The sequence below is a fragment of the Emiliania huxleyi genome (assembly GCF_000372725.1).
Source record: "Emiliania huxleyi CCMP1516 unplaced genomic scaffold EMIHUscaffold_39, whole genome shotgun sequence".
Classification (NCBI taxonomy): Eukaryota; Haptophyta; order Isochrysidales; family Noelaerhabdaceae; genus Emiliania; species Emiliania huxleyi.
The window spans coordinates 555,625-574,148 of record NW_005199045.1 but is presented as its reverse complement, the minus strand read 5'-3'; the positions used below and the strand labels follow the sequence as shown (position 1 = coordinate 574,148).

General features: G+C 65.1%; 6 protein-coding genes across 6 annotated transcripts in view; 2 read left to right on the top strand and 4 right to left on the bottom strand.

Annotated features, from left to right (window-relative positions):
• Window positions 1-3,074: 3,074 nt before the first annotated feature.
• On the bottom strand, window positions 3,075-4,370 carry EMIHUDRAFT_209508 (proline dehydrogenase; the record flags this gene model as incomplete). Its single annotated transcript, XM_005771246.1, has 3 exons — window positions 3,075-3,337; window positions 3,455-3,845; window positions 3,924-4,370. 3 exons carry the CDS (start codon window positions 4,368-4,370, stop codon window positions 3,075-3,077), a joined length of 1,101 nt encoding a protein of 366 aa, XP_005771303.1.
• Window positions 4,371-4,421: 51 nt separating this feature from the next.
• Window positions 4,422-5,862, bottom strand: EMIHUDRAFT_209507 (hypothetical protein; the record flags this gene model as incomplete). The annotated part of the gene is made up of 4 exons (XM_005771245.1): window positions 4,422-4,525; window positions 4,622-5,060; window positions 5,170-5,370; window positions 5,518-5,862. The coding sequence occupies 4 exons, from the start codon at window positions 5,860-5,862 to the stop codon at window positions 4,422-4,424; spliced, it is 1,089 nt and encodes a 362-aa protein (XP_005771302.1).
• A 2,145-nt stretch (window positions 5,863-8,007) lies between these two features.
• On the bottom strand, window positions 8,008-13,756 carry EMIHUDRAFT_102357 (hypothetical protein; the record flags this gene model as incomplete). Its single annotated transcript, XM_005771244.1, has 7 exons — window positions 8,008-9,822; window positions 9,927-10,051; window positions 10,124-10,327; window positions 10,401-11,233; window positions 11,437-11,858; window positions 12,927-12,974; window positions 13,571-13,756. 7 exons carry the CDS (start codon window positions 13,754-13,756, stop codon window positions 8,008-8,010), a joined length of 3,633 nt encoding a protein of 1,210 aa, XP_005771301.1.
• Window positions 13,757-14,000: 244 nt separating this feature from the next.
• On the top strand, window positions 14,001-15,062 carry EMIHUDRAFT_209502 (Hypothetical protein; the record flags this gene model as incomplete). The annotated part of the gene is made up of 2 exons (XM_005771243.1): window positions 14,001-14,304; window positions 15,037-15,062. The coding sequence occupies 2 exons, from the start codon at window positions 14,001-14,003 to the stop codon at window positions 15,060-15,062; spliced, it is 330 nt and encodes a 109-aa protein (XP_005771300.1).
• A 1,999-nt stretch (window positions 15,063-17,061) lies between these two features.
• On the top strand, window positions 17,062-17,470 carry EMIHUDRAFT_209500 (hypothetical protein; the record flags this gene model as incomplete). The annotated part of the gene is made up of 2 exons (XM_005771242.1): window positions 17,062-17,295; window positions 17,378-17,470. The coding sequence occupies 2 exons, from the start codon at window positions 17,062-17,064 to the stop codon at window positions 17,468-17,470; spliced, it is 327 nt and encodes a 108-aa protein (XP_005771299.1).
• Window positions 17,471-17,768: 298 nt separating this feature from the next.
• EMIHUDRAFT_451248 (hypothetical protein) overlaps window positions 17,769-18,524 on the bottom strand; it is a gene marked incomplete at both ends in the record, with an annotated part of 5,446 nt that continues 4,690 nt past the window's right edge. Inside the window, 2 exons of the mRNA XM_005771241.1 lie at window positions 17,769-17,795; window positions 17,870-18,019. Of these exons, the coding sequence (XP_005771298.1) occupies window positions 17,769-17,795; window positions 17,870-18,019 (177 nt within the window). The remainder of the gene's footprint in view (window positions 17,796-17,869; window positions 18,020-18,524) is intronic.

Sequence of the window (18,524 nt, the reverse complement as noted above, 5' to 3'; positions counted from 1 at the left end):
GTGACGTCGGTGCCTGCGATGGCGGCATTGGTGGTGGCGTGACCAAGCAGCAGCGACAGCTCGCCCAGCTCCTCCCCCGCTGAGCGCGTCGCGAGGTCGAGGTCGGGTTGGCCTGGCGCGGGGACAGCGGCGGTGTAGTCAAGGGAGGGGGTTGTGCTCACTGGGCTATCGTCATTGTGGCGGCGGCGTTCAAGGGTTGTGCGCGAGGGAGTCAGCGCGATGGAGGGGCAGGGCAGCGGCCACCCTCGCGCTTGAGCACGAGGTCGACACGACCGTCCTTGATGAAGAACATCTTGGTCGAGGTGACGCCCTGCTCGATCAGTGTCTCGCCCGCCGTGAGGCTCCTCTCCGATCCCGTCTTGTCAAACGTCTTCTGCAGAAACTCCATCCTCGCCTTGATAACCTTAGGGTCGGGAGCGGTCTTGGCGGCTTTCTTCGGGGCCGCCGCCTTGTACTGTGATCCGCCCTTGCTCTGGGGCTGGCCCATCGCGGCTCTCTCTCTGAACCGGGCCGTCGCAGCGTCGGCCAACGATCACGATGGACGTGCGACTGTATCTAGATACTCGGAAGGCGTTCCACGCGCGAGCGTTTCCAGGCCCCTCCCTGGGTGTTCGGACCTTCATTGCCTAGGTGTCGCCGCTGCGCGGTCAGCGCAATGCGCAACCAGTCAGTGATGACCGTTTTGTCAGCAGCAGACAGGTGCCAAAGTCGAGGACAACCTTCACTCACTCATCGATTAGGGGTCCCGTACCATGCGGAATCGACCCTATCCAGTGCTCAAGTGCTCATTGATTGATGGATGGATGGCTATGGGGGTCTTTGTTTGTTTGTTTGTGGTGTTGCGTGTTGGTGTGGCGTCTGAGCTTGGATCTGTGACTAAAGCCGGTTACAACTGATCGATCCCGATCCCCACCCGAATAAATAACACACTCGAGTGTGAGCGCGGCATTATGCCCTCCACGCGAAACGCTAGTGATACTCATGATTGCACATTGTACTTTTGGGTACGGTGCCTGAGACCGCCTGCCTGAGTTCGCTCCTTGTGGCGGCGCCCGGGGTCTCTCATGACGGCGGTGGCATCCTCATTCTCGCTGGCAGTCGCCGCCGCGTCGGCGTATCCCACTCCCTGAGCCCCTCAAGGGAGCTTCTTCGGTACGCCGCCTCGCTCTGCTGTAGCGCGGGCTTGCAGTCGCTCAAGACGAGGCACCTCCAAACCTGTCCGCCACATCTTCGATCCGCCGTCGCCATCTTACGCAGGTAAGCCAGCACCGCGTACATTTCCGCGTCTATCACTTGCCAGTCGTCTGGCAATCTACCGCCCCACAGCCCCTTCACGGCGCCGCCCTTCCCCGAGCCGAGCGGCTCTTTATCCTTGCCCATCTTGACCTGCCTCCCGTTTCTGTCCGGCAGCGTCCGTGTCCCGACCTCAAACTCGTGTCCAACCGCAGTAGGAAGCGCGTCAGCGGGTCCTCCTGGAGTTCGGCGTCTCTTACCCATGCGCCGTGCCTCGGGGGCGAGCCCTCCATCTCTCCTACTAGGCTCCTAGCCCCGGCAGGCCACCACCGCCCTCCCACCTCTTCGCGTGTCGCCAGTTGCGGTCTCGCTTCGCTGCTCGGCGGCTCTTGCAAGGGCCAGCGTCCGGAGTCGGCGTGGCAGCGCAAACGGATCGACGTCACGGTCCGGCGGCACCGCGTTATTCCCTCGACGTGCTCACTACACACTTCGTAGTACACAAGTGTCAAGAGTCGAGTGTTGTGTAGGGGAATCTTACTACGGTTACTACACACTACTCTAACTTTCTTGTTGCACTTTAGGCACGTATAGAGGACCCCAAACCCTGATTTTTTTCTTCGCCTGCAGCGGGCAATTGATTTCGCTGCTGGCTCGTTGTGCACACACCGTTGTATATGGGCCACGAATGTCTTACTTAATATGAGGGGTTTTGACTCCTTCCAGCTCCTGACGCTATCCCTGGCAGCTCTAATGATCAGGGTCGGTAGTGCTGTGGTAGAGGGTGCTCATACTAGCGCAAGAGCTGCCACGCTCGCCCAGACCGTCCCCTTCTGGGGCCGGTTCCGCAGCCCGTGAGAGCCGACAGCGGGGCCGTGCTGCGGGTGCCTACTGCCGAGTGCCACAAACACTGCGCCGTCCCGCCATCACCTACAGGCTGTCTTATGTGATGGTTGGGCTGTCCAAACGCCACCATCTTGGCTCTTGCGACCTCAAACCCGCGAGCTGTATGGGTGGTCCTGACGTCGACAGACGCCCGCTGACCACGGTGAAGCTGAGCCGGAACGCGTCGACAAGTCTCGTCTGAGCCCGTGTCGGTCGCCGGCCGAGTCTCCGTGCACGGGCCGGTACGTCAGGCGTCACCTCCGCAGCCTCAGGTCTCACACTCCACCACCTCCGCCAGGACGCCTTCGGTGGCACGCTCGGCGGCGAGTTTGTTGCAGCTCCACAGCGAGCGCGGCGTCGAGCCTACTCACTCCAGTTGGTTAGGCACACTCGGTGGGGTCCACCGAGTGTGCCGAACGCGCGAGCGGTGCGTCCTGGCAGCCCGCGCTGGCTGCGGAGCTGCCACAAACTCGAGACACGCTTTTTCGGAGACATTTTCGACGCTTACTCGTAAATAAATAAATAAACAAAGTGTAGTGGAAAATCCAAAATCCAAATCGCAAACATAGAAATCCAAACACACACAGCCACGTGGCATAGGAGAGCAGGAGGTGAAAGGAGGTCAGCACAACTTCCAAGGACGCACGAGCGAGAAGCACAGCAGAGCAGACAGATGACGATCACCACAATAAAAACGGACACCTCTCTACTGTGAGATGGGTAAAAAGGAACAGGTCCCCGCCCTTGCGATCTTTGTGCAGGGTTCTTTGTGACGCTTACTCGCACAACATGCCTGCTTTCACATTCCAACAGCTGCGCTCTTTTTCAGTGTATGTAGCTCTTTCACACGACTTTATCCGTCACTTCCCCCTTGAACAGCTATTGAGGATTTCAGCCAACACTAGCGCAACTAGCCGCATGGGCGTGCTAGGCAAGGGGAAAGCGGCTGTGCCACGCGCTTAAGCGGCCGAGCTGCCGAGAAGTCGCCGCCGCATCTCATGCCGGAGGAGGGGCCGCTCCTCGCCCGCCGCGCCGAGCGCGTCCTGGTTCTCCTCGAGCCGCCGCAGCAGCCACGGCAGCACCTCGTCGAAGTGTCCGTACGGCATCAGCTTGAGCGCGTTGTACCCCATTAGCCCGAGAGTGAGGGTGAGGTCGTCCGCCATGCCCTGTATCTGCGCCAAGTGCACACACGGGTCGGAGCGCGGCAGCTTGAGCGCGTCCACTTCCTCGGCCACCGCGCGCGCAGAAGCGCGGTTGTGTGTCGCGAGCAGCAGCGCGGCCCGGCGCCTCGGGCTGGCCGGCGGCGCCTCGGCCACCGCCCGGAGCAGCGTCCTGGCACATGTGTCGTACGCGGCGTCGGTGTGGCTCTTGCTCGGCTGCAGCGCCGCAGGCGCACGCGACAGCTCCGTGTGGCGGTACGCGCCGCGCACAAGCTTGGCCGCGAACGAGTAGCCGCCCCCGCGCGCGGCCTCAAGCTCCGCCTCCACTTCGTGCTCCGCGCTGCGCAAGTACGCCTGCACCGTGTGGTACACCACCGGCCGCTCGGCGCCGGGCGCGTTGAACTCGGAGGCGAGCAGCCGCGCTAGAAGCGTGATGCCAGGCTGTCGGTGAGTCTGCTCCGCGTCGAGCAGCAGCGAGATGCCCTCCTCGCGCGCAGCCGCAGCCAGGGCGCGCAGCAGCGCGAGGCCCTCCTCGAGCTCGCCCTCCTCGGCGGCCGTGAGCGTGGCCGCCTCGGCCGCCGCGCGCAGAGCCTCTGGGCATCCACCGCCGCAGCCGCCGCCGCCGCCGCCGAGCCGGCCGGCGCCCACGGTGAGTCGCTCGAGCAGCGTGGGCGAGGCGAGGGCGGTCAGCTTGATCGGCACAAAGACGCACTCGCCCGCCAGCTCCGCCCGAAGCTTGCCCAGGAGCGCGACCTTGGCACGCAGATTGGCTTGCCGCGCATCCGCAGCCTCCGACTCCTCCGTGCTGTGGTCGACAATCATCCGCACCCCGGCAGGCGCAAGCGTCGCGGCCGCGGCTCGCACGTCAGCGAGTGATTCACCGGCCGTGAAGTGCCGGAACGCGGTCTGCTTCATTGCCCAAAGTAGCGGCAGACCCGCTGCCGGCCGCGAGGAGGCCGCCCGTAGCAGGGCCACCGCGCCGTTCACGAGGAGGCGACTGCCGCAGAGGTGGAGCACAGCCGCCGATTGGGCCAGCCGCGGAGAGGAGAGAGCGGCGAGGCCACGCGCCGTCCAGACGGGAGGCGCAACGAGCATCTAGATACGCTCCCGATGTTCAATGGCGTGGGAATTGGCGTTCACGCTCGATTACGCTGAAATCATCATCGTCATTGCTCTGTCTGCTGCTGCTTCTCGCTCGTTGTGCATCCTTGATTTTTGTTTTTTTTCAAACGGTCCAAAGGCAGGGACTTCTGGTGGCCAGCGGGGCCCACCCCGGCCCTACTACTACGCCCTCCTCCTCTCCCCGCCTCGGCCCGCCCCGCGCGTTGACGGCGCGAGCGGCAAACTCTCTGCCGCGCCAATCATCTCTGCGACCGCCGCCTGCGCGATAGCGAGCGAATCCCCGGTCGCGAGGCCGCCGCGCGTGAGTCGCACCTGCGTCTCGGCCGGCTCGGCGAGGGAAACGTGCGTGAGCTCCCACTCGCCTAGGGTGCACACGGCCACAAACTTTCGGGAGGCGCGCTCCCTCTCGGACCAATTTGAGCGTGGCCGCCGCTCGCCGTTGCCGTCGCGCCGTGCAGCCAGCAGCAGGTCGTAAGCCGCCGCCGGCGAGACGACGGGGGCGAGCGCATAGAGCGTGTCCGCCGCCTGCCAGCCGTAGAGCCCCCCGCCCTCCTGCTTGGGCTGCAAAGCGCGCGCTTCGATAGAGCGCTCGGCGACGCGCATCGCGGCCGCGCGCAACTTGGCGGCGGGGCGGTCGACTGGCAGCCGCAGCAACTCGAGCACCTGCGCGCGCAGCCGGAGGGCGGGCGGGGAGCGCACCCGTGACTGCTGCTCGTGTTTGGTGGCGCATCCGTGACTGGTTATGAGCTAGGAAGCTGCGCGCCCGGCCGACCCGTTCGAGCCCGCGTGCGCGCCGGTGCAGGTAGGTGAAGGCGACGGCGTTGGCCATCACCGCGGTGGCGAGCGTCAGGACGAAGCGGTGCGCCTCCGAGTCGCCCAGCAGGGCCTGCGTGTTTGGAAGCAGATTCCGAACCGCGCTCGGTATCGCCGACGGCTCGCGGCTCGGCGCCCACTTCGACTCAGGAACCGACGCCTCGAGGCTGTACAGGACCAGCGGCGGCTGGCCGCCGTGGCCGCCGCCGCCGCCCTGCGGTGGCTCGAGCTCCAGATGGCGCAGCAGCCATCGCGCCGAGGCCCGCTCCTCGACTGGCGGCCCGCTGGCCGAGGCTGCGCCGGGCACCCGGAGCCACTCGGCCTCGGCCTCCACCCGCGCGTAGGCAGCGCCCCCGTCCGCCGACCTCCCGAGCGGGATGCGGAAGGCGGCGGTGCCCTCCTGAATGTCCACGTAGCCTCCGACGACGCCACCCGTCGAGACCTCGCCCGCGCCGAGCCAGCGGCGCACCTCCTCCGACCGCTCGAGCTGGTCGCATGCCGTTTGGCAGATTGGGTGCTCGCGGAGCATGCGCTGGCGCATCACGAGGCCCGATACGACCACGCCCGCGCCGGCCAGCGCGCACGAGCCCGCGAGCCCGCGGAGCGAGGTGTTCTCCACGAAGGAGAACGCGCGGGAGGCGCGCGAGGCCATATACACACACGTGTGTATGCACCGTGTGTGTACGTACACAGAGAGAGAGAGATAATGTTCTTCGAGGTTCACCTCGGAAGCCCTCATACACGATATTCCGGGGGGGCTGCGCAAATTCTGTCGACACGGGCGCCATGCCCAAGGCCTCGCCGTCGAAGGCGCCGCTACCGAAGAAGCCGAGGGAGCCGAAGAAGGTGAAGGACGTCGCCTTGAACACGATGCGCGTCGCCAACTACAAGGCGAAGATGGCCGTCTACGAGGAGGAGATGGCGGCGTACAAGGTCGGCCAGCGGCGGCGCGAGGCGGACAAGGTTGCGGTCAAGCGGAGGCTCTCGGCAAGCGACGCCGATCCGGCGGCACCGGCGGCGAAGCGCCCGACGCCGGTGCCGAGCTCCTGCCTGCTTCCCCGCGCGTCGCCGCTCGCCGACACTCCACCCAGCCCGGCGCCGCCCTGCGCTCACCCTCGCCACCGCCGCACTTGCCCTCCGAATCAGGCGCGGCGGGAGACGCCCGAAGCGTGCGCGGCGGGCTCAGCCGAGGCGGCGCGCGCGCCACCTGCCGATACCGCGAGGGCGGGCAAGAGGCGCGGCGCGTCGAGGAGCGCCGCTACCGCCATGTGGCCCCGCTGGCCCCGAACCTCTTCAATCAAGCACTTCCTCTCTCCGCCGCCTTCGGGGGATGAAGCGCTCGAGATAGTCGGCAATCTCATTACCCTCCTCCTGCCGGGGAGCGGATCTGGCAGGTCCCGTATCCCCTTCCACGTGTCCGCCGCGCGCGTCGAGCAGGCTTAGGGTGCCCACAGGACCCAAAAGAAAATAGCTTTCCGGTTCAAAAAGGGACGCACGAGGCAAATCTGATGTTGGAGTGTTCCAATAGGAGCGAGGCCTCTTCCGTTGGGGGACCGAGTACATAGGAAACGAGGGTTTCCCATTGTGACCCGCTCCAGTGCGAGCGTGACACTGCACTTGGCGCCGAGCGCCTGCGGCACAGACCTTGTGCAAGCCGACCCTCGGTGACCACGCCGGTCCGGACCGATGGCGCTCGGTGTGGAGCAAGCAAGACCCCCCCCCCCCCCATCGGCGCGCGCCCGAGGTTCAAACGGCCGCCAGGAGCACCAAGAGGACTCCTCATGGCTGTGGTCAAGTGGGCTTCGACCGGCCTCGGCTGGGGGGGCGGGTTGTCCCGGCTGCGGACGCCTTCTGCAGCCCCCTGGGCGTGGGTCAGCACCCCAAAACTGCCCCTCGGCGGCATACAGCACTGCCAGCCAGCCTCTTCCTCCTCCTCAAGGGCTGTACTATAGGCCATATATTGCGCCGCCTCCTACTGGCAGCCGGGCGGGCGCGCGCCGCGGGCGCCTCGGCGCGCGCACGGCTCGCAAAGTTCGAACGAGTACTGCCGCCCGGCCGCCTCAAGGCTGCCGGGCGGCAGTGAGGCGGCCGGGCGGCAGTACTCGCCTCGCAAGGCGCGCACCCTCCGGCTGCTCTGGCTGCTGCGCCGGCGGCCGCTGCGCTGGCCGCTGCTGCGCCGGCTGGCGGGCGGTACGGCCGCCGGCGGCCGCTGCACCCGCGCCTTCCCTCGCGGGCGCCGTCGCGCCGCGCGCGCCCAACTCTGCTGGTACACGGCACGCGTCGTCAGACAGCCGCGGAGAACAGGCGGTGCTGTGCGTGAAGCGCGCGCGATCTCGTACTTTTAAGGCTGGATCCGGCCATTCCAAGGGTATACCTTTGAGAATCCCCAGCGTCCCACCCTCCTAGTCACACTCTCAATATCTCGACTCTCCAACACGAAGTGCTGCGATCGGGGGTGGCCCATTTCTTTTTTCCTTTCTTTTTTTGGGTCCTGTGTGGGCACCCTACGTATCAATGATAGGGATCTGTGTTAGTGTAGGAATTCCGAAATCCCTTTGTTCTTTCTTCCCTTCTTTGAACTCAAGATAAAAGGAGTGCGGGAAGGGTGCACGCTCTGTGTGGGCACAAATATTGGTGAGTCCGGGCATGTGCCGGCTGAGGAGTGTTCGAGAGTGTATGTGCGTATGTCTGGGGTGGGGACGCTCGCTGTACGCTGAGTGGTGTGGCGGCGAGGCGAGCCCGCGCGAGGGCGAACGTGGCGGGAGGCGGGTGCGGGCGACTCCGCTGATGCCTCCCCTCACGCTCGTGTCGCCGTGCTTCGCGCGGATTCCGATTTGGCCTTCGAGCCGCAGAGGGAGGCGCACAGCCTCTGGAAGCGGCTGGCCTGATAGAGCGGGCGGGGCGCGCCCTTGACCAGCCGGCGCTGCCGCTGGCCGGCCGGGATCTGCCACGCTTTGAGCGCATCGATGGGCAGCCCGTGGTACTCGCACTCCATGGCGAGGTCGCGGAACTGCGGGTGGAAGCGGCGCATGTAGAAGGAGTAGAAGACCTGCGGCAACAGCACCACGGCCGGCACGAGCAGCATGAGTAGCCAAAAGGTGCCCAGTTCGTTCACGTTGCCCCACAGCTTGTGCCAGCCGAGCACAAACTGCGCGATGAACTCGCCGCTCGTGCCCCGGTTCTCGGGCTTGATCTCCGAGGCAACCACGCCCCCCACCCCCCACCAGAGAACAACCTCGAACCCGATGAGGACGAAGCTCCAAATGTTCCACGAAAAGAACCAGAGGATCAGCTTGAGGTTCGGCACGACGATGGCGAGCGTGATGGTGCACGCGCCGATCAGGTAGAGGCCCGGGCTCTCTCCGTCGGGCGACAGGCCGTCGAGGCTGAAGACGCAGAGGAGAGCGATCGCGAGCGACTCGTAGATGGCCTGGAAGATCCAGCGCAGCGTGGCGCGCCAGTTGAAATAGAAGTGGTTGCCGGGCCCGAGGTGGTAGAGCTGCGGCAGGGCGAGCGACGTCTCGTCCGAAACGTCCTTGTCGAAGACGCTGAACCAGAGGATGGGGAACATGGTGAGGAGGACGTTGTACAACTGGTTGCCCGCCTCGAGGTTCCACTTGGTGCCCGAGAAGGCGGCGAAGAACTGCGCCCAAAAGATGACGAGGGTGAACATGATGTTCTTGTAAAAGACGTAGTAGACCGTCACGGCGATGCGGCGGTAGTTGTGGCGTCCCTGCACGAGCAGCATCTCGCGCAGGAAGCGGAACTGCGCGATGGCAAAGTCCGCCGCGTTGACCGCGAGCATGCCCTCCTTGCCCGAGATGCCGACGCCCACGTGCGCCGTCTGGATCATGGCCACGTCGTTGGCGCCGTCGCCGATGGCCAGGGCGCTCACGCCGCGCACGTTGCGCCGCACAAGGCGCACGAGCTTCGCCTTTTGCGCCGGCGCGCAGCGGCACGCAACCACCGTGGCGCACGTCTGCGTGAACCTCAGGAACTCGAGCTGGCAGGCGGGCGCTTCGGGCGCGGCTCCAAACAGGAGGCCGAGTGCGCCGCCGTCGATGACGAGGGCGCGGCGCCCACGCTGCGCGTTGGCCGATAGCTCCATGCTCTCCTCGGCAGCAGCCGTCGCCTCCCTGAGCGCGCGCGTGATGTCCTCCACGTTCGGGTGGGTTTTGAGCCCAACCACCACGACGGTGGTGGTGCTGTCGAGCAGCTCGCACGCGTAGGCGATGTTGATGGCGGTCTCCTCCTTGTCGCCGGTGAGCATCCACGTCGCGATGCCCGCCTTGACGAGGTCGGCGATGCAGGCGGGAACCCCCTCCTGCAGCTTGTCCTCGAGCGCAGTCGAGCCGAGCAGCCGCATGCGCGACTCCATCGCGTCACACTGGTCATCAATCGCGTTTGGCTCCTCGCGCGACTTCTTCTCGACCTCGTCCAGATCCGAGGCGGCGCGGCGGTACCGCTCACTCCACGAGAGGTACTCCTCCTCGCTCAGCTCCTTGGAGGCGATCACGAGCGTGCGCAGCCCGTCGTTGGAGTGGTCGTGCATGTGGGCCTCGGTCTGGGCCACCAGCTCCTCCTGCCCCGAAGCCAGTAGCGGCAGCATCACCTGCGAGCGAGTGGTCAGTCGGTGGGCCGGCGCGACCAGGGCGACCCCCCCCCACAGCCCGTTCACTCCCCCCCCCACCCCCCGCGGCGGCGCCGCCCTCGCACCGTGTCGGCGCCCTTGCTGAGCAACGAAATGGCGCGCGTCTGCGAATTGCGCACCACGATCGACATGCGCCGCCGCGCAGAGCTGAACTCGAGCACGTCGAGCACCTCGTACTGCAGCGGCTCGCCTACGCGCGACGCATGTGCGCGCCTTTGACGTCTCGGTCCGGCGCGCCTCGCGCTGCAGCATCGACACTCACCGTCTGGGCCCTGCAACTCGACCGTGTCGTGATGGCGCTCGATGAATCGGTACCCGAAGCGTTCGGCGCCCGCAACCAGCGCGGTCTCGTCGGGCGAAGAGGCCGAGAGCGAACGCTCGCCGTAGACCACCTCGGTCACGACGGTGTGGCACAGCGCGAGGTGGAGGAAGAACTCGCGGCAGCGCTTCCCCTGCTCGTCGCTGCCTACAAACACGAGACTCTGCCGCTGGGACGACGGAGCGCCGCTGGCTTGCTGGCGCCGCGCAACTCTTGGCACCGCCCAGCGCCTCCACGAGCGCGGGATCGTCGAAGTTGACGTGCCGGCTGATCACGCTGCCTCCGGGCGGGCTGTGCGCGGCGGCGCCCTCGGTGGCGCCCGCCTCGACGTCCTCGCCGGCCGGGAGCTCGCCCAGCCGCTTCATCCTTGCGACCGCGATCTCAGAGGTGCCGCGGCCATAGGCGATCCCGCCGATCGACGCCTTGCGGAACTGCATCACGTTTTGGGTGAGCGTGCCCGTCTTGTCGGAAAAGACGTGCGAGATGACGCCGAGCTCGTCAACCAGCTGGGAGTTGCGCACCCGCATCGGCGTGTCCGACTCGGGGTCGTACATTGAGAGCGACCACTGCATGAAGTACTGGATCAGCTTTTGCGAGAGCAGGATGTTGACGTAGAGCGTCACGGAGACAAAGGCCGACAGCAAGAGAAAGAAGTAGACTGTGTTGACCAAGAAGGTGGCGGCGACGCCGTCCTCCTCCTTTTGCGTGTTCATGTACCAGTGGTCCACCAAGTCGAGCTCGTGATACAAGGCCAGCTCGGCGGCGCCGGCGATGAGGCACAGCACCAGCAGCAGGAGCACGATCCAGACGATCATCTGGTTGATGCTGGATAGCAGGGTCGACTGCTTGTGCGAGGGCGCGCGCAAGCCCTGGATGACCTTTGTGTCGTGGCCAGTGTTGACGACGATCCCGAGCACGTACTCCGAGTTGCGCAGCGTGGAGCCGCGCAGCAGCATGTTGACGACTGTGAGCGGCACCGCGGGCCGCCCCTCGATGTGCAGCGTGCCGTTGTAGGTGTTTGGCGAGCCGTCGGGCGCCTCGGAGTCGATCGACCTGTGGCGACGAGGGCCGCGCACTGGGGACGAGCGCGCGCGCCTCCCGGGGGGGGGAGGGGTCGAGCGCGCGCGGGTCGACGGGGCCACGCGGGCGCGCGTCTCGCTCGCCGCTAACCCGGTGCTGTGGAAGGGAGGGCGGCAAGTGGGAGGCGGGAGCGCGGGCGCGCAAGGGCGTGGCGGCGCCCGCTCAGCGCGGCCCACGAGTGGAGCTGCGTCTCGACGGTGGGTCCGAGCTCCGCGGCCAGGCCCGCCGGCGCGCTCTTGCCCTTGAGGTTCGTCTCGCCGTCGAGCTGCATCGTCTCGACGTGGCACGCGCCGCGCAACGTGTCGGGGTCCGGCTCGGACGCCGCGACGAGCAGCAAGTCGGCCGGGATGCCCTCGCGATTGCAAACCTTGAGGAGGTCCCCAACCTGGACGTCCGTCCAGCGCGCGTCCACAAAGACGCCGTCGACGAGCCGACGGCAGCGGGCGGTGTTTGCGCGGTAGTCGGACTGGTGCCGCAGCCGATCCTCTTGGATCTTGATCGCCATGCCCATGAGCACCACCGGAATCAGGCCGAAGAGGGAGGTGGGCATGCCGCCGGTGCTCGAGACCTCGGGCCAGCACTGCAGCGCCGAGACGACCTGCGCGAGGCGCGCGGGCGCGGCTGGCTCTCGCCGGCGTAAAACTGCCGGGGTGTCGGCGGGCGGGAGCGCGCCAAAAAGTAAAAGTTCGATCGCTTGAGAAACAGCTCCTCCCAGGGCAGCTTCAGCGGGCCGGACCACCACGTGTAGCTGCTCGGGCGGGGAGGGGGAGGTAGGGGCAACGGGCAACAACGGTCGGGACGCGGGACGGGCGGGATGGCGCGAGGGGGGAGCGGAGGGACGGCGGCAGAAGGCCGGGCGCGCACAGGGAGGTGGTGATCCGGTTGCCGCCAAAGTCGGCATTCTCGTCGACCCGCGACGAATTGAAGTGGACGAGGCGGCGTCCGCCGCGGTCGGTGCCGCCGGAGCCGCGAAACCAGCAAAGGGCGGGCATTCCGCCCAGCCGCTGCGCGCCGCGCTCGGCAAGGAGGCTTTTGTTTTCTTCTTTCTCTGGGGATTTGTAGTCAAGCTAAAATTCCTACGTCTCTTCTCTTTTTCCTTGCGTTTTTTTAGCCAACCAACTAACTCCCTTTGCTGCCACTTCATGAATCGTCAGAGATACAGATTTTCAATACCTAATACCAACAACTCTAATTTGTTTTTGAGAACAGAGCTCAGAGGGATTGGCACCCCGCGCCCATTCCCGGGAACCTTCTTTTCTACCAGGCTACGATTGAGAGCAGCCTCGCTCTCAATCCTAGAAGCCGAAGGATTGGGAGCAGCACTCCTCGCAATCGTAGCATCTCTGTGCGATTGTGAGCACCCACCCACGCACGCTCGCAATCCTACATCTTCTAGGACTAAGAGCAGCTCCGCTCACAATGTGACTGGGTTAGATTCCCACTTCTCTTCTCTTTTTCTTGCATTTTTTGAGCCAACCAACTAATCCCTTTTTCGTCAAGAGAAATTTTAGGCAATACCCAATACCACAAACAACTCCATTTTTTTTTGAGAACAGACAGAGGGATTGAGCACTTGAGCACTGGATGGATAGGGTCGATTCCGCGTGGTACGGGACCCCTCGATTGGCACCCCGCGCCCATTCCCCTGCCCTCGCCCGCCACGCACCCCGATCCCGTCCGAATCTCCGCCCTTGCACAGGAGGAAAATGGAAATCTAATCAGATGGAAGCAGGAAGGAAGCTTCCATCCCGGCCGTGGTTCGAATCCACATGAGCCGATGGGTGAGGGGGAGACCCGCCCGAGGTCTGATGCTCACCCATTGAGGAAGTGAGAACTGCTCGCGGGCCTACCTGATCCTGCTAAACAAGCTCCTCTTGTAGCTCGATCGGTCACACAGCCATCACCGCCGACGTTTCTCAGTGAGACGATGGAGAGGGGGGACGCGACACGCTTCAGCAGCGTGCATCTCGATCCTGTACCGTGTTTGTTATGACCCCCCCCCCCCCCCTGAACACACCAGTGAGGGAGGGCGAGACGATCGAGGGGTCCCGTACCATGCGGAATCGACCCTATCCGGTGCTCAAGTGCTCAAGCCTACTCGGTTCTGTTAATGGAGTTGTTTGTGCCGCGCGTGGGGCGTGGTTCGTGAACAGATCATGTTCTGGGGCTCTCGGGACCTTGGGGGTTCCTGAGCCCTGGCCTCGACACCTCGACACCAAACCTCGACACCGACTCGACACCTCGACACCTCGACACCCCATGCCAACTCGACCAACTCGACACCCCTCGACACCCCTCGACATACTTCACCTTGAACTCGACGGCCGTGCCCGCGTACGACGCGTTCTGCTCCGCGCCGGTGAGCTGCGGGAAGTGCTTGCCCGGGAGCTTGACGGCCCTCGAGACTGTCAGCGGGCCCGGGTACTGCTTGATTACGTCCATGCCCATGGTCTGGAGCGTCGTGTTCTGCGTGGAGGTGGGCTTCTTGGGCGCCATGAGAGCTGTGTGTTGCGTTTCGCGCGACGGGTGGTGCACACCTTATTCGCGCGCACCGCCGGTGTGAACGTCTCGAGAGTACCCCCCAGGTACCGGTGTGGACATGTGGAGGGTACCTCGGTATAAGGTGCGCTAAGGTATGTATGTATCTAAGGAGACGGTTCACTTTGGTGGGGGGGGGAGCCGCTTTGGCCGTGGACCGCAAATCGTGGAGTTGCGAGTCACGCTCGGGCGGACAGCATCGATGCCGGCGCCGGACGCGGCGGCGAGGCACACGGGCGCCGGCGTGGCGCGTCGGCAGGCCCACCACGAGCGGATGCGCGACGAGCGCGCTCGGGAAGCGGCCGCGGGCGACGCGGAGCTTCCGCCGGAGGACGACGCGGTCGAGATGGCGAGCGCCGCCCACGTGCTGGACAGCGTGGCGGAGGTGGGCCCGAACTACACCCTGCTTCAAGGAGACGAAGGCGAAGCGGCGGAAGCGAAAGCGCGAGGATACCACCTTCATAAGGCAAACCGAATTACTGTGCTGCGCCCGGGGCCGCGGATTTGTGTGACGAGGAGCGTAAGGCGGGACGCGCTGGACGTCCGTGGGCGATGAAGAAAACCTGAGGCCGCATCACTGAGCCGACGATGCTATGGGTAGCCCCAGGGTGGCGCCCACCCCCATACCCTCAGGCACTTGCCTGCGCTCTGCTGACTCTCATCTAGCACCCTCTTGGGGCCTCTCCTGACCGCTGTGGGCCTCTCCAGACCTCCTCTTGACTATGGGAGTACCCCTCCTAGTCTACTTCCTAGGACACAGGCACAGGTTTGCATAATGCGAGCTTTTTCTCAAGGGCTATAGTGCAGAGAAGAAATGCGCATTAACTCGATGCCAGGGCGGCGCTCGACGGCCACACTGTCCTGCCCACCGGGGAAGAATTCTTTTTCGAGGTCTACCCGTCCGGCAGGACGCTTGCTCCGGCTCGCTGCCACCGCGGTGGGTCACCAAGGCATCTCCAGCGTGCGCCGCCATCACCGCGCGGCGGCCGGCGCGCCGGCCACGCCTCACCCAAGCAAAAGCAAAAGATCGCGCGCCGCCGCCCGCCTCGCCTGGCCTGCTCCTGCTCCTGCGCCTGCGCCTCGCCTCGCCTTGCAGCCGCGCACGCGCACGCGCGCGCTCGCGTCGCCCGCGTTCGCTACCGCGAAGCAACCCTCCACGCGAGTTTCGAACCGGGAGCCAAAAGCTCCCGGCTCGAACCGCGAACGGTTCAACCACCGCCGCTGGCGTTCTTGCAAAGGCAGTCAGGGGCAGAGCCTCATATAACGTGAAATCGCGCCGCGCGCGCTCGCACACGCCGCCCGAGGGCACTCCCACCCCCGCCGCCCTCGCAAGCTCACAGGTTGATTTGAGGAGAAGCAGCTGGGGGAGGTCAAAGCGGGAGCTGCGGGAGAAGGCGGCACGGCGGCGGCGGCGCGGCGCCCCCCATCCCCACGCCTCCGGGTCGTGCGTACCGCCTCCGGGCGTGAGTGTCCCCCCAGCGTCTGCTTGAGAGCAGACGCTCCGGTAACCAGGCCGAGAGTACCAGGCAGGAGAGGGGAGAAGAGCCCAGGGAGGGGAGAGGAGAAGAGCCCAGGGAGGGAAGAGGAGAAGAGCCCAAGGCGGCCTCCCTCTCCCTCCCCTCCCACCGGGCCTCCCTCTCCCTCTCCTCCCACCGGGCCTCCCTCTCCCCCTCCTCCCGCCAAGCACCAACAGTCTCAAGGGGCCAGCCGCTGGAAGGGGCAAGCCAGTGGCACGAGGGCTTCAGCCACGCAGCTACCAAGGGAACGCGACCCACACAAAGCACCACAGTTAGGCATACCCCCCGGCGCAGTGTCCCCCGCTATGTGTCGCCGTTCGTCGGGGCAAGGCGTCTGGGGCGTGGGGGGGGACCCCCCCATCTTTGTTTACCGATGCGTCCTAGAATGCAAAAAAGCATTCTAGGACGCACTTTTCATCTCATCAAAGATACCATGTGTCTCGGGTACACAGGGCATTCTAAGATGCGATGGCTGTCCTGGAGATGGCCGCGCCGTGGTCTCTTTTGTTGCGCGTTCCATCTTAGACGCCACACAAGCATCTATAGATGCACAGCTGTTCTGAGATGGCACTTGCATACTAGATCACATTTTACTATACTTGGACAGGGAAGCGTCTCAGGAGACACCGTGTGTCGGGTGCACCGGGCACCGAGGGGGGAGCACGAAGGCGGTGTGATCTCTCGGCACCCCCTGGGTTTGGCCCTGCCTTGAGTGCTCGCGAGAGGTCTCTCCTCGCGGCCTGCCCCTCCTGGAGAATCAGGCGCTCAGCACCGCGCATGCATCTGCTCGCGCCACGAGCTCTGGGCGCGAAGTTGCGCTGCTTAAGACGATCCGAGCGCCGCCTCCCCCCCCACCAGCAGCGGCGCGGCAGGTAGCGGGGCCAGTTCGAGGCTGAGGGAGAGGGCGTGCGCCTAGACACGAAAGAGACAGCGTACTTCCGAGAGTCAGCCACCAGGTGACACCTGCTTCGGTGTGCTAGCCAGCGCGAGCTCCGCGCCGACGCGGCGCGTGCGCCGCAGGTCTGTTGCAATGCCGGTGCGTCGTAGGATCTCCGCAAAGGTGGGCTCGCGGCGAGGGTAGTTGCCAAACGTACGGCTCCCGGTGCGCTTGTGCAGCGTCCTCCTCTTCGCCGGGTTCCGTTGATCAACCACAGTCGCGCGCGACAGCGGCGTTGCCGGGTCCTCCCGGCTCGCCTCCGGCTCGGGCCGCACCTGCCAATGTCCCGGGAGCAGGTGCAGCGTCATGTGGCTCGGGCGCTTGAGGTCTCTGATCTCATCGGGGTGGATACCAACGTTGCGGTAGAGTAAGCCCCAGTCCACCTGGGTGAGGGTTTGTCGTTGGTGACGCCGGTCGGAGGGAGCGCGAGCAGGGTGTGTGTGCGCGTATGTGCGGGCGAGGGCGGGGCGCCCGCTTCGCAAACGCAGCTGCTGGTCAGTGAAAAGCATGTGGCGCGCGCACCAGCTGGGCTGGCCCTGCGAGTGGCGCTGCGTTGGCCGCCATCAAACGGCTCAACGCAAAGGCGCTGGAGGAGGACGTTTTTGTCTCGCGGGACAGTCGGCATCTTCGGTCCGTAAAAGCCACTACGAGTATGCGGTGAGGCGGCTTATGAGAAAAGGGGACACGGCATACCTAGGCCCACATGCGTAACTACGTACTGCCATCGACATCATCTATGTACATCACCTATGTAGATCGGCGACACCGGCGCGACCGCGATCACCGACGCCCTCAAGGTCAATGCGGTGATGACCACCCTCAACCTCGGCGGCAACTACATCCGCGCCGAGGGCGCCGCCGCAATCTCCGAGGCGCTGCGCGGCAACGGGGTGCTGAAAGAGCTCAACCTCTGCGCCAACAGCATCGGCCCCACCGGCGCCACCGCCCTCGCCGACGCCCTGAAAGTCAACGGGGTGCTGACCAAAATCGTGCTCTGGGGCAATAACTTGGGCGACGAGGGGAAGGGAGTTATTCGGGATGCGGTGAGCTTGGGGAGAATCCCCCGGTCGGCTGCATGCCACCGAAGGCGCTGTCGAGGTTCGCCGAGCGCGGCGCAGGTTGGAGGAAGCCGCCACCGACGAGCGCGTTGGACTTTCGTATTCACTCCGGACAAAAAACGCGGCGCAGCGGACGGTGCGGGGCGTGCAGCCGTCTTAGCGGCGAGGCGCGGGAAGTTCCGATTTCCTCAACTCACGGTCCTTCCCCCGTATTTTGACGGATGACCGAAAATGCAAAATGATAAAAATGTGTGGGCAAAAATACGGGGATCGGGGTGATTACTTATGTCAAATCGAAATGTGGTGCTTGCACAACGCAACGCCAACGGCGTGTGAGAGAGCATCTCAGCATGATGTGATGGGAATCACAGAAAATGAAGAAAATGAGCTTCGAGCCGCCGGGCGGGGAGTGCCCCCGCCGTGGCGCACGACTTGCGACTATAATCTACCTCTTCTACCTAGCGCTTGGCGGCGTTGATCGCGACCTCGCTCTTGGGGACTCCCTCGGCGCGGCAGCGAAGGCTCGGTGGTCGGTGACTGTGTGGTAGGCACGCTGCACCCTCATGAAGCGGTTCTCCGCCTCTCGCCTCGCCTCAGGGGAAGCGCCGCGAATCTTGTCGGGGTGCAGCTGCAGCGAGAGCTGCCGGTACGCGGCCTTGACCTCCTTGGCCGAGTACCAGCTCGCCGGTCGCGAGGAGAGGCCCAACTCCTACCGCCATGCACTACCAGACGTCAGGGGGCCGCACGCGGCATCGCGCGGTGTATTCAGAGCACCGCGTGGACGCGAGGGCCACGAATACGGCTGGAGACACTTGGGCAAGTGCCTCCTCGCGCTGCTGGTCGGAATACGCGGAGCTGTCTTCCGCATCTAGGCCTAGAGATATGGGGAGATGGGGGGAGATGGGGGGAGATACGGAGCGGTCTTCCGCATCTCAGCTAGCGCCTTGTAGGCGTCGCCCAGCGTGAAGCCCACGCGTGCCCACCGAGTGCCGCCAACATCCCAGTCGAAGCACCTGATCGCGCGCAGCGCGCCAGCTGGTGAGGACGACACGCAATCTCGGCGAGAGCTCGGCGGCGGGGGTGGTTGGCAGGGGGGGAAGGGGGGGGGGAGGGGTTCCCGCTTGTTGATCGAGCCGGGAAGCCCGCAAAGCCGCTCGAACGAGGGGCCTGCAAGCCCCTGGCGCGGCTGCTTGAACCAAATGGGGTCCGGCCTG